At 38.0% G+C, this 27,498-nt stretch overlaps 1 protein-coding gene across 5 annotated transcripts in view; it reads left to right on the forward strand.

Annotated features, from left to right (window-relative positions):
* CROT (carnitine O-octanoyltransferase) overlaps positions 1–27,498 on the forward strand; it is a 56,462-nt gene that overhangs the window by 7,467 nt on the left and 21,497 nt on the right. For 4 of the 5 annotated variants that reach the window (XM_058524755.1, XM_058524780.1, XM_058524774.1 and 1 more), the window contains 7 exons: positions 2,867–3,002; positions 6,547–6,671; positions 8,136–8,317; positions 8,485–8,609; positions 16,087–16,195; positions 24,461–24,554; positions 26,426–26,551. In XM_058524755.1, coding sequence (XP_058380738.1) covers positions 2,888–3,002; positions 6,547–6,671; positions 8,136–8,317; positions 8,485–8,609; positions 16,087–16,195; positions 24,461–24,554; positions 26,426–26,551 — 876 coding nt within the window. In that variant the 5' untranslated portion in view covers positions 2,867–2,887. Of the gene's footprint in view, positions 1–521; positions 727–2,866; positions 3,003–6,546; positions 6,672–8,135; positions 8,318–8,484; positions 8,610–16,086; positions 16,196–24,460; positions 24,555–26,425; positions 26,552–27,498 lie in introns of those variants that run through there. The other variant, XM_058524768.1, reaches the window with a different exon arrangement.

Consider the following 27,498-nt stretch of genomic DNA (forward strand, 5'->3'; position numbering starts at 1 on the left):
AGTTGGCTGCAAGTTCTAATACCACATTTGTGTTGCAGTATTTCTTTTAAGTGAGTAGGCCCCCAGCGTGGCTGGTTGTTAGGCTCAGGGCCTTACAATTGCTGTAAGCCTCTAGCCTATTAGGTCTCTTGTCACCTCTCTGAGGATTGCAGCTGGGTGGGGCTGGCCTCAGGCACAGGAGCACCCAATTGTTTCAGGCTTTGGAAGGTGGGGCAAATCCCCTATGTGGGTCTTTGAGAAACACAAGTCTTGTGCAGCTGACAAGCCCTGCTGCCCACAGGTCCACACACACAGTCAACACAGTCCTGCCCCGTGTGCGTGCCCCGACCTCCCGAAGTGGAGCCAGTCTCTCCATGGCGGGAGCCCCACACACTCTGCCACCGCCCCACACTCTCCACCTGCTCCTTGTGCACACCCTGCCCCGCTAAAGTCAGCTCAGTTGCCAGGCTGCAGAGAATCCAGTCACCAATCTATGCAGGCCCACAAGTTGCCTGAGGGCTTGTTGTTGGGTGGGGCCAGTCTCTAGGGTGGGCTGCCTGCCCTGGCTGAGCTGGATTAAATCGGTGCTCTAGCGGGTGGGGCAGACCTGGGCTAGCAGGCCTCAGGGAGAACTCCAATGGCGTCTGTGTCAGCACGCTCACACCAGGCCACAACAATGGCCGCCGCCAATGTCCCAGTCCCTGGAGAGGTCCCACCCCTCACCGAGATGCACTCAGGGCCTATTAGGTGAGTCTGTTTTCACTACAGCATTGTGCACCTTTCTGGTGATTTTAGGATGCTTTCTGAAACGGGTGAGTTTGCGTGGGCCCTTTAAGAGCCGGTTTTAGTTTCTTTGTGAACCAGCTTTTCTTGGGGTACTCCCCACTGTTTTAGTAGCAGGCAAAGTCAGATATTATGCCACTCGGCTCGATTGTGCTGGGTCCACAAAATGCCCACAGCGGGGGCGCTCCCTGGCTCAGGGCCCCGCGCCTCCAGGGAGGCTGCGTACCTGTGAGCTGCTCCCGGTGGCCGTGAAGCTGGCGGCTTGTGAAGGCGGCATTTTTCCTCTCCAGAAGGAAGTCTCTGCCTCTTCCACGTCAGTTAGGATTGTCCGTTGTTTCAGGAGTTCCTCTTATCCAGTTGTCAGTTCTGTCTCAGGGGTAATTTTTCCACAAGTAGTTGTAAATTGGCTGTGTCCATGGGAGGAGGTGAGTTCCGAGTCTGCTTACGCCGCCATCTTGAGTTCGCCTGGATTATCTCTTTATATTAGTGGTATAGGCTAAACTCTTATACCCTAACAAAGATAGCCCAAAATACAATTGCATGAATAAGATAAAAGTTTTTTTCATACATCTAGAGGAAGGAGTCCAGAGCTAGTAGGAAGATTCTGACAACCTCGATACATGGCTTCCATAAATGGATCCAAGGTGCTGTTCCAGTTGGCACTACCTGCCGGGCAGTGAGAAGGAGAGAAAGCACCAGGAGAGCACACGTCGTCCTCATTAGGGGCATGACCTTTGTGACGTGCATCACAAAGCGTACTGAGCTCCAAGGGAGGGTAGGAAAGATATGGCTGTTTGGCTGTATCCCCAGCTAAAACTCAGGATTCTGTTAAGAAAGAAGAGGAAAAATAATATTGGCAGAAAACAGTCTTTGCCATACCTTTGTTTTTGATGGTTTATTCTGTAACCTTCTATGAGTGGAGTATTTTGTTTGGCTTTGCTGTTAGTTTTAAAAAGTAGTATTTGAAAGGACAGGAAATTCTTATTCAATATTAATGTTTCTTGATTTCTCAATTGCCATTTTAATATATAATTTAATTGATAGACATACTTAAATTTATGTAATTTAAGTTCTTTGAGAAATTTAATTTTTCATTTAGTACTTGTACAATTTATTCACATTTTGGGTTAGTTTGATTTCTCTGATGAAAATTAATACATTGTGGAAAGTGTTGAAGGTTGCTTTGGGATATGTGAACCCATTTTGTGTATCTGCACATGCCGTCTGCACAATTAGGTGATAATGCCTTGTCATGTGATTTATGTATACAGTAATATTGTATAACTCTGCAGTTGAATGACTCTTCCACACTTCTTCATACTTTGCTCTTCAAAATTCTTTCTCTCAGCCCATCCTTTTCTACATCTGAATTATACTTACTCATTTAGACCTACCACAGGTCCCCTCATCCACTATCATTTAGCCTGTATATACTTGGAAGATTGTTGTCAAACAGATCTGGGCTTGAGTTGTTGGTTTGACTTTAGGCAAGTTACTAAGTCTCGGAGTTTGGGTTTCTCCGTATGTAAAATGGTAGTAAATGCCGCCAGAGATAATATGAAGGTTAGGGAGAGAATACGTTTTCTATAACACCTACAGCAGTACTTGGCAAATAGTAGGTGCTCAATAAATTATACTAGTCACTGATCACTCCTTGGCTTCTAGCACTTTGAGTCTGCACTGTTTTTTTTTTTGTGAGGAAGATTAGCCCTGAGCTAACATCCATGCCAGTCCTCCTCTTTTTTTCTGAGGAAGATTGGCCCTGGGCTAACATCCGTGCTCATCTTCCTCCACTTTATATGGAATGCTACCACAGCATGGCTTGACAAGTGATGCGTTGGTGCTCGCCTGGGATCTGAACCTGCCAACCCCTGGCCGCCAAAGTGGAGCATGTGCACTTAACCGCTAAGCCGCCGGGCTGGCCCCGAGTCGGCACTTGTTTAAAAAAAAGATTGGTTTTTCTCTCTCACAAGTTTATGAATTCGTTAAGAACTAGGACCAAGTCCTGGGTATATTGGGGTCCCTAAATATTGACTTAGTGAATTGGAACTAGCATATGTAAGAATATTTATGAGATTGAAGTTGTGAGGGCTTTTTTCTTTAGATTTCCCATTGTGATTGCATCATGGAAAATCAATTGGCTACATCAACTGAAGAACGAACATTTCAGTACCAGGATTCTCTTCCATCACTGCCTGTTCCTTCACTTGAAGAATCATTAAAAAAATACCTTGAATCAGGTATGTTTGTAATTTTCTAGTGTATATCAATATTGTTAGCAACTTAGAAAACTATGAAATCATTAGAAGTTGATGAGGATCTAATTGCTTTTTCCTCTAGGCTCATGATAAAGTATCCTTAAAATGTCCAAAACTTTTCTATCTTTCTCTCTCATGTTAATTTTTCCATAGTTTGTAAAGCCAGGTAATACTATTAGGCTTACAATAAAAAGTAGTAATCCTTTGCCTTCTCCCGCCCCTACACTGGGAATCCTGCAAATCCCACTCCCTCGGGCAAGCATTTTCAACTATTTTATCTGTTTCCTGTTTTGTTTATCTCTGGATTTAAACTAACATTCTTATACTACTATTTCTTGGAATTTTTAGTTGTAAGTATCATAAATTAGTTCCTAAAAAGATGTGGATTTAGCTCTCTACACTCCCTACCTGCCCTTTCCCTACCCCCAACGTATATGCAATCCAACAGATCTACATTTTCCCTCTCATTCTGTCAATATAGTTGTACAAAATCACCATTTGGGATTAAATTAAATTAAGTCAGGTGAAACCTGATTTAGATCAGCATTTATTTCAGTTAATACACCTGTCCATTTAGGGTTTGTGGTTATACAATTATTCACAAGAGAACCATTCAGTGTACTTTGATTACATTTTTGCTGCATTTTGTTTTTCCTCATTTTTCACTTGCTTGGTGCTTTGTATCCATAACTAATTCAGTTCGAAACATTTCAATACGCTGAAAATCCCTGAATTTAAAGACACTCTTAGTTTCATTTCTTTTTGGAGACATCCGTCCTGGGGCCTTCTACTCTTCTGTTTCGGTCAGTGTTCACTTTTCTTGAGCTGGCTGGACAGCTCTTGCCCTGGGGCTTTCCTTTGGCCCTCATCCTGGCAGTTCTCCTCACCTCTCTCTCCTGTGTTGGATTGTCTGGTTCCTGGATTCTGTCTTCCCCTTTCTCTTCCCTCATTTTGGTGCAACACATCTTCAGTAGCTGCTTGAGAAAAGGTGTCTGGAAGGAAAAGAATCTAAGACCTAAACATGAACATATTCTACCTTCATACTTGATTGTTTGGTGAAGTATAGAATTCTGGGTTGAAATGATTTTTCTTAAGAGTTTTGAAGGCACTGTTTGTTCTTGAGAAATCTGACACCCTTCTGATGTTTGATTCTTTATGTATGACCTGTTGTTTTTTACTCTCAGGATGCGTTTGAAAACCTTTTTCTTTATCCCTACCATTCTGAATTTCTCAATGATGTCCCTTGGTGTGTAGGTTTTTTCATTTATTTCTCTGAACACTCAGTGGGTTCTGTTAATTTAAAAGTCATGTTCTGGGGCTGGCCTGGTGGTGCAGCAATTAAGTGTGCACATTTTGCTTCCGCGGCCTGGGGTTTGCTGGTTCAGATCCCGGGTGCGGACCTATTCACCACTCGTCAAGCTATGCTAAGGCAGGGTCCCATATAGAAAAGCTGCAACTCTACCACTATGATACACAACTATGTACTGGGGCTTGGGGGAGAAAAAAGGAAAAAAAAAAAGAGGGAGATTGGAAACAGATGTTAGCTCAGGGCCAGTCTTCCTCAAAAAAAAAAAAAAGAGGCTTGGCAATGGATGTTAGCTCAGAGCCAGTCTTCCTGACAAAAAATAAAAATAAAAGTCATGTTCTTCAGTTCTGAGAAATTTTAAAAATATTGTTTCTTTGATAGTTTTCTCCTCCCTTCTTTGCTCTCTCTGGAATTCCTATTACTTGGATCTAGGTCCTTCTGGGCTCAGCTTTTAGTTAAAAAGTTATCTCCATTTCATTATTAGTGCCTTTCCCTTTTTGGCCTATTTACTGTTTGATATCACCAATCCTTTTTTTATTTGTTCTGGTGTCTGACTCATGTGAGAGGCTTTCCTCAAATATCTGGCAATCTTTAGTTATTCATATTTAAGAGTCAGACCCTTAAAAAGCTGACTGGGAACTCTGTGTGCGTGGGTAGGACTTCAAGACTAGTGGGTCTTATAGTAAGCCTTGTGGGGTAATAGGGCAGAGATGTAGCAGTTCTGTTAGGGCATAGCCAGATACCGATACTCGGATCAGTTTCCCCCAGAAGAATCCTCTTATCTTTTGTTTAGAAGGCATAAGCCTGACTGCTAGTGTTTGGGGAGCTGAGTAGGGGAAGGGGGCTGGAGGACTCCTTGTTCCAGGTGTATACTTTCATTGTAATCCCTGTTTTTTCATTATGGGCTAGAATCTATGTATGCTGCTTGTCTAGTTCAACTTCTCCTGAGAGTAAACCTCCAGCTTTCTACTAGCACTGGGAGGAAGTTTCCTGGCTTTCTAGAGTGGAGAAAAATATATACAGGAACAAGTGTGGATGGGGTGGTTGTCTGCTGCTTCTAAAGACTTTCAAGCAGTCCTCTTGTTTTCAGCCTCACTTCGCCCCCTGCCTTTGGAAGTCCGTGTGTCTTGAATTCTTGAACATTTCTGGGATTCTACTGCAGGAATTGTCTTGCTTCTTGGTTTGCACCTAACCCTACCCTATCTCCTACTGCCTTCCACTCTCCAGGCCTTAGATATTAACTTTCTCCATCCTACAAAGTCAGTCACTGGTTTCCCATGTGTTTTCTAATTTGTAAACTGTTAACTTTTCTGCTCTCTTCTCTTTTTTCGTTTTCTTTGTCCTTATGGATTTATACCTTTTTTATTACTTCACTGTCATTTTAGAAAGCTTCTAGGAGTGGAGATAAATGTATGTACTTAGTTCACATTGACTGGAAGCCCTCTGATAGAGTTTTTATGTCTTCTTTTTCTCTCTTCTTTTTTCTTATCTCCTTTCATCTGGAAGTTCCAGTTTCTTTTTTGAAAAATTCATTGATTATTCACTGTTTTTGATTATTCACTTGTACTCTCCCTGAATACAGCTTTTAAATTGACTTCAAGATAAGACTTTGAAGAGACAAAATAAAACAAAAGGAAGACATTAATGTCCCTTGATTTCTAATTTACTTTCATCTATAGCTTAATTTTCAGAACACTTTTTCATGGTCTAGGAACCCTGTATCCTTTTTTTTTTTCTTTTTTGAAGGAAACCATTATTGGCCACTAGGCACCCTAAACTGCTCTGGGCAGGCTTTACACTTAAATTTACATACGTATTGCATCACATACCTAATGTTCAAGGCTTTACTTGAACATTAGTGGAAAGGAACTTAATTTCTATTATTTGTGGCTAAATAGGATTTACTTTCCTGTTAGGCTAATAGGTAGACGATGGCCCTGTCTTTGTCAATTTAACTATCATCTAGAATGATTTTAAAATAATTTTTCAGAGCATGATTATCAGATTACATAATATTCACTGTTTTATTTTTTATAGTATTTTGCGGCATTGCTTTTCAGCCATTTTCATGTTGTAAATTATTATAACTTATTGGACTGCTGTGATAATACATAGTTGTTTTACATAACTGAGTCTTAAGATTTGTGTAAGTAATAATAATTGAGGTGAGTTCGTGGTACTTGATGTCTAAATACTTTAATGCATATTTTTTCTTTATAGTAAAGCCCTTTGCAAATGAAAAAGAATATAAGAAAACTGAAGAAATTGTCAAAAAATTTCAAAATGGAATTGGAAGAGAATTGCACCAGAAATTACTTGAAAGGGCAAAAGGAAAAAAAAATTGGGTATTTTTGTTATTGTACTTATAATTAGAAAATTGATGCTTAAAGAATGAAAAAAAACTGTGCATGGCTTTTGTTTTAAAATTATTACTGTAAAAATTCTTGCAGTCATTGTTGTCATTATCATCATCCAAAAGAATGAATGAATCACTTAATTCTGGAGAGTTTTGAGTGTTGTGAGTGGACTCCTCTCTTAGCATATGCAGAACTTGTTAAAATGCAGATTTCCTGGGACCACTGATTCTGATTCAGAATCTCTGGAATGGAGGCCCAGAAATCCTTACGTTAGCAACTAGTCCCTGTGGTTCTGACGCAGGTGATCTGTAGACCATGCTTCAGAGAGACATTTTGTCCAGGTAATCGTAGCCTAAAAAACCCAAAACACTGAAATAGACATGTCACATAAGTGGCATACAAATATTAAACGGTGCATAGGAGAAAAAGGGCCATTAAAAAATTGGAGAATGGTTATGAGTATTCTGTGTTTCAGTTAGATAGATTGAGGAGATGTTGGTATAATAATTATTGAGGATCTCAGTAATTTTGCACGAGGAATCTTCTTTGACTTCTTGAGCTTAAACTACTCTACTTCTGTAGTATGAACCAGAGGATGAGTTTTCATAATTAAAAAACATTGCCTTAGTCTAGAATTAATGATTTTAACTATCTTGTAGTTTTAGAAATAAAAAGCAAGCTGATCTTTTCATCAGCCATTGATGCCTAAGGTGGAATAATAAAATTTTATGCTTCTAGATTCCTTTATTCTCAATCTTGAGCCTTGAATGATTTTAATTAAATCAGGGTAAAGGTAAAGAAGTTGTTTTAATGCTTGTATCTTTTTCACTTATATCTTTTTCTGAATGACTGATTATAGTTTATAACATCAATTTCTTAAAAAAGAACTCCAGGTAATTTGATGAGATCTGCTTACTTATGTGTGAAATTCAGTTGCATATTGTGAAAGAGGGACACACAGAAAGTAGTGTCTGTGAAAAATCTAAATTAGTTTTAAGTCCACTGAAAAGTTTTTATATTTCTGATTTAGTATTTCAGTTTTTGCTTGGGAAAGGAAAATTGTAAATGCCTTAATAATTGTTATATTTAAGGATTTGTTGAATGCCTATTATACCCCAGGTACCCTGAGAAAACACACCTAAGTACTTTGTTGGGTATTTGTGACTTCAATATGATCTGTCTGAAGGTCGCTTTTCAGTGCTTTCTTGTTTCATGTTTTTGATAATGTAGTTAAACTGAATAGTATTCAAGATCCTTCAGTTCCAAAAGAAAGACATGATCACAGTAGCATTTTTCAATATCTGATGATTTAAAACAAGAAAATGTGTTTTTAAGTGTTGAAGAGTAATTAAAGAAAAAAGAACAGATATAGCTCTTTTTTCTTTTCTTGCTGGCAGTGACACATGTAAATATTATCAACAGCGTTAGGCTGATGTTCTTAATTTCTTTTAGCTGGAGGAGTGGTGGCTGAATGTTGCCTACCTGGATGTTCGTGCGCCATCACAACTGAATGTCAACTTTGCGGGTCCTGCGCCCCATTTTGAACACTATTGGCCTCCACAGGAAGGCACTCAGTTGGAAAGAGGAAGTATAAGTCTTTGGCATAACTTGAGCTACTGGCAGCTGTTAAGAAAGTAAGGATAGTTATGTGAATTTAGTAACAGATTTACTCAAAGTCTCAGGTGGCAAAATGTTGAGAAGCTTAATTTAGTTTGGGGATGAATGCTACAGTTGTGACTGTTTAGTTTATAGGTTTTATAATGACTTCTTATAAAAAATACTTTTTTTGTTGTTTCACTAGAGAAAAATTGCCTGTTCATAAAGTTGGAAATATTCCTCTAGATATGAATCAATTCCGAATGCTATTTTCTACCTGCAAGGTTCCTGGAATTACTAGAGATTCAGTTATGAGTTATTTTAGGACTGGTAAGTAGAAAACTTGGGTACTTTTTTTGGTAAAGGCATTGGGATTTGGGTAGTTTTTTTTTTTTTTTGTGAGGAAGATCAGCCCTGAGCTAACATCCATGCTAATCCTCCTCTTTTTGCTGAGAAAGACTGGCTCTGAGCTAACATCTATTGCCAATCCTCCTCCTTTTTTTCCCCAAAGCCCCAATAGATGGTTGTATGTCATAGTTGCACATCCTTCTAGTTGCTCTGTGTGGGACGCGGCTTCAGCATGGCCGGAGAAGCGGTGCGTCGGTGCACGCCCGGGATCCGAACCTGGGCCGCCAGTAGCGGAGCATGTGCACTTAACCGCTAAGCCATGGGGCCGGCCCAGGGATTTGGGTAGTTTGGCTGTAGTTATGACACTGTGGAACATACTATTTTGAAGAATATTTCTTATTGGATTTTGACTCATCAAAGGCTTTCTGTGAACCTTATCTTTCAGTCATTCTGATTAGTTGGAAGTAATTTATGGGGATGGATTTTATAAACTGTGTCTTATTTGGTTCTGTGCAAACTTGATGCTTACTTTGCATCATTTGAGAGTTTAAATTTTAGTTAAAGAGTAGAATTATGAATCAGAGTATTAGGAAATCTGGAGCATATGGTCTGGATCCTTCTCTTTCTACCCTCATTCCTTCTTATCTGAGTTCTCTTTTTGAGTGTTTGCTTGTATGTGCTCTTTATGCCCCATTTCTCTTTGTGAGTATGCTTTTTTCCTCCCTTACATGAGGTGAGAACCTGGTATCAATCTTCTTGAAGGCACATGAGTTCAGACTGACTCATCAAAATTTTTGTTTTTCTTTCAGTTTAATAGCTTGGTGTTTAATTTCTGCTTGGTGCCCTAACATATCCTGAAATGGAAAATTTTGTTGTAGTAACTGCTAGTTTCTAGCTACTTCAGGAATTTTTTTCTTTTTATAAATTTAATAACATAGTTTATAATTATGGCAGAATGTAATTATCAATGGATATTTTTCTTACATAAAATTTTATTTAAAAGTAAAATTTGTATAGCCACTTTTGCTTGTAGTGTGATGGGTATGAGTTTACATTCATGTAGAATTCAAATCCTCTTTGTAAACCTCTTTAGATGCTTGAGATACTGTCTTCAAGCCCACACATATTTACCTTGATGTTGCAAGTGAAAGAATTAAAAGAAAGGATTAAGGAACCTGGTTATTTATGGCATAAAGTTTAATGCCCAAATATGAATGGAAAAGATGGGCAAGAGAAAATTATATCAGAATAGCAGTAACAGAGACAATACGCATATCAGTTAAGACCTAATATCAATAGACCTGGTTTTGAATTCAATCTTTATTACTTAGCAAGTATGTCCTTAGATAAAGTAACTCCTTTAAGTTACAGTGTGTAGAATGGGGATTCATTAATTTAATAATGTGCCTCTAGATACAGTGGTTTAAGCTGTTATGGTTAGTATATTCTTGAACTTATGGCTATGTGAAGAGGTGTAGATAGGGATAAAGTTGAGGTTAATAAGTAAACATGAAAAAATATCAGAGTGAATGATAAATATTATATAGAGAATTCAAGTAACATGAGAATAACTGGGTAGCTGTTTTAGATTAGGTAGGCAGGGAAGGCCTCTCTGAGGATCTGAATGATAAGATGATCCAGCACAGTTTTTTGGCTTTTTCTTTGTCTTTGTTTAGTTCTGTTTGTTGTTTTTGTTTTGTGTGTGTGGAATCCCCTGGGCATGAATAAACTTGACATGTTTGAAGGGCAATGTGGATGGAGCAGAGTAGGCAGGAGGGAGAGGGGCAGATTGCAAAGGTGACTAGAGACTAGACCATATAGTACTTTGTAAGCTAACTAAGGTTTTTGGCTTTTATTTAAAATGTGAATAGATACTATTAGTGGGTTTTGAGAAAGAGAGTGATGTGATTAGATTTATGTTTTAAAAAGATCATTCTCCCTGCTCTTTGAAGAATAGATTTTTAGGAGAGAGACAAGTATAGAAGCAGGGAGATCAGTGAGAAAGTTGTTTTAGTGGTCCAAGTGAGCCATAATAATGACTTGTACTAGCATGGAGGTGGTGAAAAGTTATTAGATTGGATTCTGGATATACTTTAGATTTGGAGTTAGCAGAATTATTCATAGATTGGTTGTGAGATAAAAAAATAAAAAGAGGAATCAGAGATGACATCAAGATATTTGGCTTCAGTAACTAACGGGATAGATAGGTGTGTTGGTTTATGAGGTGGAAAAAATTGGGAGGAGATATTTAGGGAGGAAAATCAAGAAGTCCCTTAGACTATGTTGAATTTAAGGTACCTTTTAGATGTCTAAGTGGAAATGTAAGTAGGCAGGTGGATACAAAGTTTGGAGTTCTGGGGAGAATTCAGGTCTGCAGATATAGATTTAGGAGTCATCATTAGCAGGCATAGAAATCGTTTTTAAAGCCATAAGAGTTGCTAAGATTAGCTTTCGGAAGTCATATAGATGAAAGTGATCAGGGGAACCATTCTTACCACAATCAAGTACAGTACTTGGTGGTCAGAGGAGGAGGAGCCAGCACAAGAGACCAAGGTAGGAAGAAAACAAAGACAGTGGTCTCCCAGAAGCTAAGAGAAGGAAGTGTTTTATCTAATGCTCCTGAGAGGTCAAATGAGATAAAAATTAAAAGTGACCATTGGATTTGTCAACATGATGTGGACAGAGGCTGCTCTTGACAAGAGCAGTCTTAGTGGAAATTGAGGAAGGGAGCTCAACTAGAGGAGATGAAAGCAAACTGAAGAAGAGGTGACAGCATTTGGAAATAATGCTTGTGAAAAAAGTTTTGATGTACAGTGGGAGATATTGTTTTTGTTTTTTTAAAAGATGGGTGATATTATATCATAGGAATGACATAGGAGAGAAAGAAAAATAATCTTGTAGGGGAAAGGATAAGGAGCCAAAATCATTGAGAAGGTAAGAGGTGAGAGAGTCAAGAGCAGAAATGTTGAAGGGATTGGTCTTTGACAGGAGCAAGGATGAGAGGGAATGCAGAAAGTGTGAATCTAGATGCAGACAGATTGGCCAATTTTGCTGTAGGAAGATGAGAAAGTCCTATGTATTGCTTGTGTTTTCCCTGGTGAAATAAGAACTATGGTCATCAGTTGGGGTGGAAGATTTGAGGAGAAAGGAAAAGGTTTGAAGTAGTTGTTTTGGAAAGTGGTAAAAGCAAACATGCTGTGGAAATGTAGGGCAGCTGAACAGTGTTGAGTGCCCCTTTGAGATATGTATTTATGAATTTAAAGTTTGATTAGGGGGCCGGCCCGGTGGCACAAGCGGTTAAGTGCACGTGCTCCGCTGCGGTGGCCCGGGGTTTGCCGGTTTGGATCCCGGGCGTGTACCGATGCACCGCTTGTTAAGCCATGCTGTGGCGGCATCCCATGTAAAGTAGAGGAAGATGGGCACGATGTTAGCCCAGGGCCAGTCTTCCTCAGCAACAAAGAGAAGGATTGGCATTGGATGTTAGCTCAGGGCTGGTCCTCCTCACACACACAAAAAACAAAGTTAGATTAGATGGTGTTTTTTTTTTTTTTATTATTCAGCAACAATCAGGGGCAGGTGCAGAGGAAAAGGGAGTGAAGGATTTAAGCGTTTTTACAAGGGAGAAATTATAATATTGAGCCATGGAGTATATCCTGGGTAAGGAGAAAATTGAGGAAATGTGTGTTGAGGGAGAGGGCAGCATGCAAGCTGCTGTGGCGAAGAGGCTAGTCTCATTAAGGAGGCAATAGTTAGAACTAGTTTTTTTTTTTTTTTTTTTTTGACTTACCCTCTAAGCGACCATGAAAACTAATTCAGTCACGCCTTTCATCCTGTTTACCTCATTTTGCCCAAAAAGTTCAGACTTCCCATGTCATCTCTTGTCATTGTCTTCGTGGATTTGTGCATAGCCTAATTTGATTCAAGTTCCCCACTACTGTGACCCACCCCCAACTCTTCCACAAACACCTCTGCTCTACTTTCTGGAGCTCATGGTCAGCAAAATCCATTATATCCTCAACTTTTTCTCCGGAAGTTCCTGTTGCCTTCTGAAAGATACTGTTACTGATACCTGGTTATTCTTTGAGCTTACTGCTTTCTTTTTAGCCATCTCAAGTGGGGATTTATTTTTCCTCTTATACTTTGGTACTAGAAGGCGCATGTAGGAGATATTGGTGTCCTCTTTATTTCCCATTGCCCTTTCCATTTTCCCTTCTTCCTTACAATTTATTCATGTCCAGGGGATTCCTCCCTCAACATACGTACACGAGATGCTATCAGGTTATATCACCACTGCTTGTCATTATTGCAGTGAATTTCCCTTTAATCATTCCTCTTCATTCATTGACTGCTTCAGCACCAGTCTCACTATCTTTCTTTCCATCACTACTTCAGTCAATTCTTGATGACTTTAGCTTCCAATTATAGATCATCCATGGCCTCTCCTTTCCTTCACTTTCTTCCTCTAAGATTCTGTTATCTCTGCTCCTTCTCCAGCAGCTACCCACTCCCGTGGTCATGCCCTAGACCTTGTTGTTATCAAAAACTTCATTCCCTCTAACATCACAATTATAAGCATCTCACTTTAATCTCCACCTTCTCTTCACCACTCACTTCCTTTAGTAGTCCACCTCAGCCATTTCTTTGATCACTTTGTGACTTACAATTCACTGACCCTACTACAGTTCTTCGCAGTTTCATTTCTCCCTCCCCCACCTCCAGTCTTCACTTCTTCCCGTGGTTCTTCATTGTAATCACTCTGTTGTATACACATTCAAATCTTTGCCTACCCACTCTCTTCCTGTTCCATCCCCACCTTAATACTTCTTAAATGTCGATCTTCTGTCTTACCTCTACATATCAGAGATACCTACCCTAGCAATTTATTTGGCCAGAGAAAACCACGAAACCTCACTTACTTTTCTCAGTTAAACCTCAGCTGGAACCACAGCACTACCTTGCCATATTCTTTTGTCAGGTCATTCTCTCACTTCCAGAGATTGTTTCATGCCTTCTCCTTCCTTATTCTCAGCTAATGAACTCTTTTCTTACTCTCACCAAATATGAAGCAATCTTTCCATCACCAAATTTACCAGCCTATCTGATAGGCAGAATAATGGTCCCCCAGAGATGTCCCTTCCTAATCCTTGGAACCTGTTGAATGTGTAGGTTACATGGTAAGGGGGAATTAAGGTTGCAGATGAAATTAAGGTTGCTAATCAATTGACCTTGAGATGGTGAGATTATCCTGGGTTATTCAGGTGGGTCCAAAGTAATCACAAGAGTTCTTATAAGTAGAAAAAAGAGGCAGAAAAGAGAACCAAAGAGATGGCAGCATGAGAAAATCATGATCCTCCCTTGATGGCTTTGAAGATGGATGAGCCCAGGAATGTGAGCAGCCTCTAGAAGCTGGAAAAGTGAAGGAAACAGATTCTCTCCTAGAGCCTCCAGAAGGAACACAGACTTGCTGACACCTTCATTTTAGCCCAGTAAGATACATTTCAGACTTCTGGTCCCCAGACCTGTAAGATAATAAATTTGTGTCATTAGTGGTAATTTGTTACAGCAGTCGTAGAACACATACTCATTCAAATGTTTGCCTATCCTGCAACCTCCTTGCAATACATTATTGCTCATTCATATACTTTGCCTTCCCTTTTTTAAAATGGATGGACTGTTCTGACTCTTAAGGACAACTCTTCTATATGGTGCCCTGGGCCCCACCTCCTGTTACCTAATCTAGGACCTTGCTTCTGGATTATCCTCTGTCTCTGTGCTGCATTATCAGTTTTCTCTTTTCACTAGACTGTTCCAATCGGTAATATCTCCCTTCTTAAAAGAAGCAAAAGTGACCTCTTGTCTCCTTGAAGTGTCACACCCCAGTCAAAGCTACCATCACCTTTCACTTAGATCATTCTCACCTGGACCACTTCATTACCTCCTGATTGGTCTTGCTGTATGTTCGCTTCCCTTTTATGATCTCTTCTCCGTACAGCAGCTGGAGTGACCTTTTTAAAGTATTAATTAGGTCACATTATTACTCTTCTGCTTTAAAACCGTCCATTGGCTTCCTTCCCATCATACTTAAAATTAAAAGCCCTTTCTGAGGCCAATATGATCTGGCCCCAACCTTATCTACCATTCTACCCTTTTCTCTCTCTGCTGCAACTGTACTGACCTTGTTTTCCTGTAAGAAAACCAGCTCATTTTTCTCTTAATGCCTTTGTACTTGCTGTTTCCGCTGCTTGGAACTCTCTTCCTGCAGATATTTCCATGGGTCACTCCTTCACTTCATTTAGGTGTCTGCTCAAATATCCACTCTCAGGCTCATCCTGAGGTAGCACCCTCCTGTCATGTCATCCTCCTCTCAACCGTTTATTGATTAACTTGGCATCAGGCTTATTTTCCTTTTTCTTTGCCAGCCCTGAATTTTGGATAGGATGTGGTCAGTAGATGACAGTAGTAAAGGGTAGCACTGGTAGATGTAAAAGGATATGGGAATTTTTGAAGGGGAAGAGAGAAGAAATGGGTTGAAAGTAGCCATGAGGGACAAGGAAAATACATACCTTACCTCCTAGGACTTGAGGAAATAGGATATAAGAGAAAAAATAGTAGTGCTATCAGGAGATGGTCCTTCCTCATAGTTGATGAATAGATTTCATGGGATAATGTGTATAAAGCATTTAGCACAGTTTCTTATACATAATATCAACCAGTAAATTTCCTTCCAGGGGCAATATGTCTTCTCTAACCTTCTTTTTTTTCTTTTTTCCTTTTTTAGAAGGAAGGAGCAGGGATCATATAGGAAGACCCTTGTCAAAGGGATTAGTACTTGAAAAATGGGGCTAAATCAGAATAGTCAGGTTTACAGCAAACAAATAGTCCTTGGGGAGTTAAGATGTGCCAAAGGCTCATAGAATCAATTATCAGTGGCTTTCCAGGTGTTATGAGAACCTTAAGTAAAAATACAGATTGGGCAAAATTCTTTCTCCTTGCCACTCAGGCATACAGTGCCCTTATTCTACTGAAAATGATTTTATTGAGAAATCATAGCTAGGTATTACTGCAATTAAATTATCTGAGCAATCAACATTAAAATATTCCCAAAGAGAAACTGATTAATTCAGATAGCTCTCCTCCAGGATTCCTCTGCTACCCTTTTCCCCTTCCCATTCCAATCCATAAATAAAACTAGAAATCCCTACAGTAGTTTGGGATTTATATGAGTCTCAAGGTGTACAAATATTTGAAACTCTCATGGATTTCTAGATGTTTCATATGGACAGGTTTCAAGAGCTTGTATTTATATCATAATAACTGAAATTCCATCACCTTATTAAAGTGTTTGTGTTCATGTGATATATTTGATGAATATATGATAAATAAAATATTGGAGGAATATTATTTTTTCTTGTTTAACATTGAGAGATTTGAGTCTTGTGTTTTCTGTTTCTTTTTCCAGAGAATGAAGGGCATTGTCCAAGTCACGTTGTAGTCCTCTGTCGTGGCCGAGTTTTTGTCTTTGATGTAATACACGAAGGATGTTTGATCACCCCACCAGAGATCCTCAGGTTTTCAAACTACTTTCTTGAGTCCTGTTAGGTCTTAAGCTTTTGCTTGAGTTAAAAAATAAATGTTCAGAATTGCCTTTTAATAAGGTAAGAGTAAGCTGAAAAATAAGAATTTTATATATGCTTATTTTTTAAAAGTCTACTTTATTTTTGATTTAAATTTATTTTATTTTACTAGATATATATGAATATTTACTTGGATATTAACAAAAATTAACATTCTCTACTTGGAGAAAAGGAAAACATTACAAATATTACCAATCTCATTCCCTGCCCCAGAATTACTCTCTATTACTAGATTGGTGTATTCTATCCTTCCAGGTCTGTTGGAGTGAATTTACATGCACATATAGATTTTTAAAAAAGAATATATATGTATATTTTATACATAGTATGTATTACATACATAGAAATGGCAGTATATATATAGTATTATTTTGTATGTTTATATTTTTAAAGTGTTATTTAAAGTATTATGGGAAATTTCAAAATGTAGAGGGAATTATATAATGAAACTCTTCCGTGTACTCTTCCCCTAACTTAACAGTTATCAACTCCTAGCTTCAACAATTACAAATTCATCATCTTGTTTCAACTGTGCCTCCTTGTGCTCCTTCCTTTACTCCTTCATGGATTATTTTAAAGAAAATCTCAGATGTAATATCCTTTCACTATAAATATTTTAGTATGTATCTCAAAAATATAAGGACTCTTAAAAACATACATGTACAGTACCATTATCACACCTAATGACTTCTTCTAAAATATCAACAAGAATTCTTTAATATTGTTAATATACAATCAATTGTTCAGATTTCCTAGACTGTCTAATAGATGTTGAGTTGTATGTATCTATATATATTTTAAATTATTTTTATTAAGTACGACAAACATATACAAATGTGCACACAGAAGTATACAGCTAAATACTCATGTAACCACCACCCAAGTCAAGATATAGAACGTTTCTAGTACTCCAGAAAGCCCCTCATACCATTTCCCAGTTACTGTGCCTTCCCTCCTTCCCAAGGGTAATTGTTTAGGCTGCTGACAGCTTTCATTAATACAAAAAATGCTGTTGTAAAAATTCTTGTACAAGTCTTTTGATGCCCATGTGCATGCATTTCCACCCAGGAGAGGACTTGCTGAGTCATAGGGTATGTGTGTATCCAAAATAGTTGTACCAATAAGCACATCCACTAGTGTATGAGTGTTGTAGGAGTTCTTTATACATTTCTGGATATGAGATATTTGTTGGTTTTATGTGTTGAAATCCACAGAGTAGATGTCTGTAACTGCCCTTTCGTTCTACTAAAGGCATCTTTTTGATCAACAGAAGTTCTCAGTTTGAATGTAGTACAATTTATTAATCTTTTACCATATGGATTTTACTTTTCGTGTCATGTTTTAAAAAAATTTTCCCTAACCCAGTGTCAAGAACATATTTTCTTATACTATGTTCTATAATTTTATTGTTTTGCCTTTCACATTAACAATCTGCCAGCTGGTCCTAGTGTGGTGGTGTTGACAATTAATTGATCACAGCCAGTTACAGATTTCTTTGTTCCTTCTCCACTCCCACTGCTTCACTTGACTAGCCTTAAAAAAATTAATAAAAAATAAAAAAACAACAATCTTCCTAGAATTGATTTTTGTATGTAGCATGAGGAAGGAGTAGTTGTATTCATTTAAAAAATAATGTTATTTTAGGTGTTTTTCTGCAGTTCGCTTCTTTCAGTCAGTAATAAGACAGCGATATTTTCATATTGGAACAGGTACATCTACCTTATTCTTTTTAACTGTTGCATAGAATTCCATCAAATGGATATACAGTCCTGCACTGCATAATGACATTTAGGTCAATGAAGGACCGCACATATAACAATGGTCCCATAAGATTAGTACCATATAGCCTAGGCGTGTAGTAGGCTGTACCATCTGGGTTTGTGTAAGTACACTCTATGATGTTTGCACAACAATGAAATTGCCTAATGATGCATTTCTCGGAACTGTCCTGTCGGTAAGTGATGCGTGACTGTACTATGGTTTGACCATTTCTCCATTAGTACACATTGAGCGTTGAGCTGGTTTCCATTTGTTACTGCAACAATGAACTTTTTCAAGCATGCCTCTTTGTGTATTTGAGAGAAAATATCTATGCTTTATTAGAAGTGAAATTTCTGGATCATATGATATATACACTTAAAATTTTTAACTGAGTCAAATTGTCATCCAAAGCAGCATTATTATGTTCCTTGCCAGTATTTTATGTGGATACCCACTTCTCCACATCATTGCTGACGTGGTATAATTCAACTTAAAACACAGTGAACTGACAGGTGACAAATGGTTTTCATTGTTCTTGAACTGGCACATCATTACTAGTGAGGTTGAATATTTTTATATATGTTTATAGGCCATTTGTAATTTTTCTTCTGTGAGTTGCTTTTGCCTATTTTTCTATTGGCTACTTTTTTATTCTTATTGATTTGTAGCAGTTATTTATATGACTGGACACTAATCGTTTATCGATAATATGTGTTGCAAACATTTTCTTCCAGTTAATTTAAAAAATGTTTTTGGTAATTGTACAGACATTGTTAATTTTGATGTAGGCACATTTGTCCATCATTTCGTTTAGGTGTTTTGCTTTTGTGATTTGAATAATATTTGTGTGTGTTCTCATTATTTTTTTTAATTTGGTCCAAATTTGACATAATTATTAAATTAGGCTTATTAATTGGATAACTGAAAGCCACTCTTCCAGAAATGGCATACATGTCATCTGTGGGCTAAATTCAGCCTGTGACCTGTTTTGGTTGGATAACAGAGAATTTGACTCACTATTTAAAAATCAGGAGAGTTCACATAAAAATATGGATTTCTGTTTTCTCTTTAAAAAATTAAATCAAAGTTTTCTTTGTTCAGATTTTTTTTTTTTTGTGAGGAAGATCGGCCCTGAGCTAACATCTGCCAGTCCTCCTCTTTTTGCTGAGGAAGACTGGCCCTGGGCTAACATCCATGCCCATCTTCCTCCACTTTATATGGGACGCCGCCACAGCATGGCTTGCCAAGCGGTGCGTTGGTGCATGCCTGGGATCCGAACTGGCGAACCCCAGGCCACCACAGCGGAGCACCAGCACTTAATTGCTTGCGCCACCTGGCCTGGCCCCTGTTCAGATTTTTAACTCTCTGTTACTTCAACCTCTATGGTGGTTTTCTTGCCTCCATACGTTCTCTGCACTCATCAGTTTTATGGCTTTAAAATTCAAATTTGATTGTATCTCACCTTTGCTTAAAATTCTTAAATGGTTCCTTGTGGTCTAGAATCAAGTCCCAGTTCCTTAGCTGTGGTCTAGATTTGACCTGTGCCTATCTCTTCAGCCTTGTGTCCTGCGCCTCCTCCTTGTGCATCCTATACTCCTACCCCGTTTCCTGCTTGCCGTTCTTGTAACATGTCAGATTATCTGTGATCTTTGCATGTTCTCGTCCTGTCTATTTGGAACGTCCTCTCCTGCATTGTCCACCTTTTGAGTAAAGTAAGCTTTCTTACTCATGCTTTATGTCTCTGTTCATGTGTCACCACAAGGTTAACTATTTCCTAATTTCCCATTCCCGTTCCTCTGTCTAAGCCCCAAGGAGTAGCCTCCTTTAGTCTCTTTGTGTGCCTTCTATTTGTCTCTATTATATTGATTATAATGTTGTATTGCAGTCATTTATTTCTGTGTTTTCACATGCAGATGGAGCTCTAAGAGATTAGTTAACCAGGGTTTTTTTTTTTTTTAAATTCCCCTTGCTTAATATAAAACAAAAGTGTGTGTATGTGAGTTGAGTGATCAGGCCAGTCCTATACATTAGGAAATTTTATCTAGAAATGTAAGATGTATATTAGAAGTGTAAGATAGACTAGTCAGATTCTTTTTTTTTTTTTTTTACTTATTTTGAAGAAGATCGGCCCTGTGCTAACATTTGTTGCCAATCTTCTTCTTTTTTCTCCCCAAAGCCCCAGTACATAGTTGTGTATCATAGTTGTAGAGTTGTAGCTCTTCTATGTGGGATGCTGCCTCAGCATGGCTTGGTGAGCAGTGCATAGGTCTGCACCCAGGATCCGAACCGGTGAACCCCGGATCGCTGAAATGGAACACGTGAACTTAACCGCTACGTACTGGGCCAGACCCAGTCAGATTCTGAATCTTAGTGAGTTGGAGCCTCAAAAGAGATGTATTAAAATCTACTGCAGTAATCCAGGAAAGAAGTAAGAGATGAGACTTTAAAAGATGGGACAAATGCAGAAAATGTTTTGGAGATAAAATTAATAAGAATTGGTGACTGGATTTAGAAAGAAAAGAAGGTATTAAATATGACTGAGATTTTCCGACTTGGATGAGTAGGCAGATAGTATTATAATAGGGGGAGGCAATGGAAGAGGAGCAACCGTTTCAATTCTTTTTTTCTCATTTTTAATAACAACTTGATTGAGATATAATTCACACACCATATCTTTCACCCATTTAAAGTATACAATTCAGGGCTGGCCCCGTGGCTTAGTGGTTAAGTGCGCCTGCTCCACTACCGGCCTGGGTTCGGATCCTGCACCGCTTCTCCGGCCATGCTGAGGCCGCGTCCCACATGCAGCAACTAGAAGGATGTGCAACTATGACATACAACTATCTACTGGGGCTTTGGGGGAAACAGAAAAAAAAAAAGGAGGAGGATTGGCAATAGATGTTAGCTCAGAGCCGGTCTTCCTCAGCAAAAAGAGGAGGATTAGCACGGATGTTAGCTCAGGGCTGATCTTCCTCACAAAAAAAAATAAAAAATAAAAAAAATAAAGTATACAATTCAGCATGTTTTTAATATTCACAGATATTTGTGCAACCATCTCTACAGTCAATTTTAGAACATTTTTGTCACCCCCAAAAGTGACCCTGAACCCATAAGGAGTAACTCCCCATTCACCCCATCTATTAGCAGACACTTCCCATATCTCTCAAACACTCCCACCTCACCAGCCCTAGGCAACCACCAGTTGATTTTCTATCTCTACAGATTTGCCTATTCTGGACATTTCATATAAATGGAATTTTATAACATATGTCCTTTTGTGTCTGGCTTCTTTTACTTAGCAAAATGTTTTCAAGGTTCATCCATGTTGTAGCATGTATTAGTACTTTCTTCATTTCTATGGCTGAATAATATTCCATTCTATGGATAGACCACATTTTATTTAATCATGCATCAGTTGTTGGACATTTGATTGTTTCCACTTTTTGACTGCTATGAATAATGCTGCCATGAACATCTGTGTACAGGTTTTTGGGTGGATATATGTTTTCATTTCTCTTGGGTATATACCTAGGAGTGGAATTGCTGGGTTATAACTCTATGTTTAACCATTTGAGGAACTGCCAGGCTATTTCCAAAATGACTGCACCATTTTACATTCACATCAGCAGTATATGAGGGTTCCAATTTCTTCACATCCTCACCAACACTTGTTATTGTCTGCCTTTTTGATAATAGCCATCCTAGTTGGTGTGAAGTGGGATCTCATTGCCGTTTATGTTTGCATTTCTATAATGACAATAATATTGAACATCTTTTTGGGTGCTTATTGATCATTTGTATATCTTCCTTGGAGAAATGTCTATTCAAATCCTTTGCCAATTTTTAATTGGGTTATTTGTCTTCTTATTACTGAGTTGTAAGACTTCTTTATATAGTCTGGATACAAGTCCCTTATCAGATATATAATTTGCAAATATTTTTGTCCCATTCTGGAGTTGTCTTTTCACTTTCTTCATGGCCTCCTTTGAAGCACAAAAGTTGTTTTAATTTTGACAGAATCCAATGTATCTATTATTTTCTTTGGTTGCTTGTGCTTTTGATGTCGTGGCTAAGAAACCATTGCCTAATCCAAGGACATGAAAATTTATACCTATGTTTTCTTCTAAGATCAGGTGTTTTTGTTTGTTTATTTTTGTGAGAAGAGGGCAGGAAAATAATTTTTAAATGTACATCCAGTTTGAAATGTTGGAGGAAATTGAGGTAGAGATATCCAGCAAGCGTTTGGAAATTTGGTACCAGGAATTTCGAGAGAAAATGAGGTTGAAGTTAGAGATTTGGTTGCCTCTTACATAAAGGTGATAGTTTAAGCTATAAAAGAAGTGGATGAAATGACCAAGGGAGAAACTTGTAGAAGAGATTGGGGGAGGCCAGTCACAGAAGTGGAATACAAAGAAGGTGGAGTCTCTCCTGCTAAGGTGCTAAAATAGAGCCAAGCGGACATTAGGAGACAAACGAATTCCTCCTTCGAGATGAACTCTTGAATTCATTAAATGCCTGAAATGCATCTGCAAGTCTTCTCAAGGAAGATAAGATTACTGGAACAGAGACCACATTCCTGTCAGGAAGCTAAGATTATCGGGACAGAGACCCTGTGTCTGTCAGTCATCTCCCACGTTCCTAAGATTAATGGCTTGTTTCAGCCGACCCTCGTCCCAATGATTACGTCGTGCCTGGAACTTGTTAACAGACATTCCTTCTCTCTCTCTTTTTTTTTTTTTTGCCTCTGTTAGCCATTACTATAAAACCTTTCTTCTCGGTTCAACGGTTGGAACACAATTCAAGTGCTACTTGAATCTGTGCTTCCCAGGCTGCAGTCCTAACAAACCCCGAATAAATTTCTTTTTGTTTTAAGTTTACCAGCATCTGCCTCATAATTCTTTGACACAGAAATTTGGGGAAACACGCATTTGTCAGTGGAAGGAGAATAAATGGTCAGTGAAAAAGACTGAGAAGTCAGTGAGGTAGGGAGACCACAATGGAACAGTGCTACAAAAGCCAAGGCAGCGATAATTTTAAGATTTACTCCTGGGTGTTAAACACTGTATGATGAAGAAAATAAGTCTGAGATAAAGCTACTAGGTTTGTTTTATGGGATGCTATTGGTAACTTGCAGAAATGCAGCTTCAAGATAATCACTGGAGTACAGAACCAGTGAGTGGAAAGTAATGAAGGCAGAAAACAGATTGTGAGGAAATATCAGGTGTAGAATATTTTTAAAGATGTATGCTTCTGAAGTGAAATACTGTTAATACAAACCTTTGTGCTTATAAATATCAAAAATTGCACTTGTAGATGAAAAACAGTTGCATAGATATCTAAATTAAAGGAAAAGAGGGATTATCCTAGTTACTAAATCTGTACCTCTTTTTTTTTTGAACAGAGAATTTATTTTTTAAGCCACTTTATTGAGGTATGATTAACATACAAAAAGCTGTACAAGTTTATTGGGTACAACTTGCTGAGTTTGGAGATAAGTATACACCCATGAAGCCATCACCACAATCTATACCATAAACATATCCATCATCCCCAAAAGTTTCCCACTCTCTTTTTTAATTATTAATAATTTTTTATGATAAGAACACAACATAAGATCCACCCTCTTAGCAAATTTTTTTTACATAATACATTATTGTTAACTACAGGCAGAGTGTTATACAGTAATCTCTAGGATTTAGTCATCTTGGATAACTGAAACTTTGTACCCTTTGACTAATACCTTCTCATACCCTCCTTACCCCAGCCCCTGGCAACCACCACTCTACTCTACTTCTATGAGTTTGACTATTTGAGATTCCTCATATAATAACCTGCTGTATGTTTAAAGATACATGAAACTTATCAGGGATCTGGGAGTATAGAATGCTATGGGGGGAAATAATTTATCCTTATCTAATAGAGTCTTTATAATGGATATAAGTAACAACGCACGTGTGAAAACATTTGAAACTGTCCACATGGTACTTCTACTTTTTGGGTTAAAGACAAATACTAATTGGGTATAGAGTAAGTCCTCTGTTAAATATAGATGCACATAGTTTTTAGTTAGATAAGATGTGCATGATGTTTGAGATTATTTACCAGAATATTTTTCAAGTTCTCCAATGTAAGGAGTATTTACTTAGACCCTAGAAGTGAATGTACATTTTGAAAGTATAAATTATATCAGCCAAACACCAAATTTATTAAGTTATTGTTAAATATACTTTTGGTGTTAATAGGCCATGTAATTGCTTTTTTAAAAAAAAGATGTAGTGTAGGAAATAAATCCATTGCTGTTGAGATCATAATCTCTTCCTTTGGATAATATATCAAAACATTTAAATACTGATAAACATTATGATCTATTAAAGGCCAGAGTAGCTAGTGATCCTGCCTGTGCTCTTTTTGAATCTTCTTTCTTTAATCTTCCATAAGGCAATTGACATACATCCACAAGAAGTGCCATAGTGAACCTGATGGACCCGGGGTAGCAGCATTAACTAGCGAGGAGCGAACTCGGTGGGCTAAGGTTATAATTTATACTTTTCTTTTTTTTTTAATTAAGGTATAATTGACATGTAAGGTATTATTTTCAGATGTACAACATAATGATTTTCTATTTGTATATATTGTGAAATGATCACCACAATACCTCTAGTTAACATCCATCACCATACATAGTTACAAAAGGTTTTTTTTGTGATAATTTTTTTTTTTATTGATGTTTTAATGGTTTCTAACATTGTGAAATTTTGGGTTGTACATTTTTGTTTGTCCATCACCATATATATGACTCCCTTCACCCCTTGTGCCCACCCCCCACCCCCACTGCCCCTGGTAACCACAGTCCAGTTTTCTCTGTCCATGTGTTGGTTTATATTCCACATATGAGTGAGATCATACAGTGTTTGTCTTTCTCTTTCTGGCTTATTTCACTTAACATAATACGCTCCAGGCCCATCCATGTTGTTGCAAATGGGAGGATTTTGTCTTTTTTATGGCTGAGTAGTATTCCATTGTATATATATACCACATTTTCCTAATCCAGTCGTCAGTCGAGGGACACTTAGGTTGCTTCCACTTCTTGGCTATGGTGAATAATGCTGCAATGAACATAGGGGTGCATAAGCCTCTTTGGATTGTTGATTTCAGGTTCGTTGGATAGATTCCCAGTAGTGGGATGGCTGGATCATAGGGCATCTCTATTTTTAATTCTTTGAGGAATCTCCATACCGTTTTCCATAGAGGTTGCACCAATTTGCATTCCCACCAGCTGTGTATGAGGGTTCCTGTTTCTCCACATCCTCTCCAACATTTGTTGTTTTTTGTCTTGGTGATTATAGCCATTCTAACAGGCGTGAGGTGCTATCTTAGTGTTGTTTTGATTTGCATTTCCCTGATGATTAGTGATGTTGAGCATCTTTTCATGTGCCTATTGGCCATCTGTATATCTTCCTTGGAGAAGTGTCTCTTCATTTCCTCTGCCCATTTTTTGATCGGGTTGTTTGTTTTTTTGTTGTTCAGTTGTGTGAGTTCTTTATATATTATGGAGATCAACCCTTTGTCAGATGTATGTTTTGCAAATATTCTCTCCCAGCTGGTGGGTTGTCTGTTCATCTTGATTCTGGTTTCATTTGTCTTATAAAAGCTCTTTAATCTGATAAAGTCCCACTTGTTTATTTTTTCTTTAGTTTCCCTAGTCTGGGTAGGCACGTCATCCGAAAAGATTCCTTTAAAACCAATGTCAAATAGTGTGTTGCCTATATTTTCTTCTATGAGTTTTATAGTTTCAGGTCTCACCTTCAGGCCTTTGATCCATTTTGAGTTAATTTTTGTGAATGGCGATAGCATATGGTCCACTTTCATTCTTTTGCATGTGGCTGTCCAGTTTTCCCAACACCATTTATTGAAGAGACTATCCTTTCTCCATTGCATGTTCTTAGCACCTTTGTCGAAAATTAGCTGTCTGTATTGTGATGATAATTTTTAAGATCTGTTCTCTTAACTTTCAAGTATGCAATGCAGTGTTATTAACTATAATTTACACTTTTTTTGGGGAGGGGGAGATTGGCCCTGAGCTAACATCTGTTGCCAGTCTTCCTCTTTTTGATTGAGGAAGATTGTCGCTGAGCTAACATCTGTGCCAGTCTTCCTCTATTTTGTATGTGGGACACTGCCACAGTATGACTTGATGAGCAGTGTGTAGGTCTGTGCCCAGCATCCAAACCCGCAAATCCTGGGCCACCAAAGCCGAGCGCGTGAACTTAACCACTACGCCATGGGGCCAGCCCCTAATTTATGCTTTTCCTAATGAACTTTTTCCCTAAGAAACTATTTTGAGATTTTCTGGACATATTGTATTTAATATGTAACATTTAATCATTATTTCCTTGCCTTTAGGCACGAGAATATTTGATTAGTCTTGATCCAGAGAACTTGACTATGTTAGAAAAAATTCAGAGCAGTTTACTGGTATATTCCATAGAGGATGGCCGTCCACATGTAACACCAGAAGATTATTCTCAGGTACATAACTATCTTGTTCCGTTATTTCTTCCTACAGATTTTTCTGGAGGACTCTTGTGTATATTGAATGTGAGATTTTTTTGTTACATGCAGGCTCTCAAAACTTTTTTTTAGCTGTGATATATACATGTACCAAATCGAAGCTTATACATAAATAAATAATGCTTTGTAAATTCTTGCCCCATTGTTTGGTTCTGTTCAGATATATCTTGAACATTGTTTAAGGAAGTATGACTATTGTTTGCATATCACATGTCAGTGTTTCCCAATCTTTTCATTGATTGCGTATATAGAAAATTTGCACAGAGCACTGGACTAAATGAACTTCTCATGCCAAAGGTGACATGAGAATCTACCTGTATCTATGTAATCTACCCACACGAGTGTACCTTGACACCTTAGTTGGTGAGGTCTGTTTTAAGAATTATTTCACTCTTATAAGTAATTTATTTTATCATTTGGTTTTATTGAATACACTGATTTCAGTGAGTTTAAGGGTAAATGTGGCCTTACTTCGTTTTTTTTCCCCTGGGGGTAATATTATCATTTCCTGGGAAATAATAAAAGTCATATTTGTAGAAGTCTCATAGTCTTTAGAAAACACTTAAATTATTTCATAATGCATTCATCAATATTAAATGATGGGAATAAAATAATACAGGATTGAAAAACCTCGTAGCTAGAAACCAACTTTTCCTCTTCGTTAGCTGCATTTTTTTTTTTTAGTAGAAGAATCACCAGACTTCTTGAGGAAGAATATGTTTTATTGCAGTGTTCAAAATTTTTTTACAGCAATCTATAGATACACATTTAGATTGCAGCCCACTACACACACACACACACACACACACGCATGTGCGCACACGCATATGTAATAGAAGTTTCATAAAACAGTAATTACTTTTACTATCTGTGATATACTCTGATATTTATGTTCTATTTTATTC

This window comes from Diceros bicornis, chromosome 3 (assembly GCF_020826845.1).
Source record: "Diceros bicornis minor isolate mBicDic1 chromosome 3, mDicBic1.mat.cur, whole genome shotgun sequence".
In the NCBI taxonomy this organism is placed as follows: Eukaryota; Metazoa; Chordata; class Mammalia; order Perissodactyla; family Rhinocerotidae; genus Diceros; species Diceros bicornis.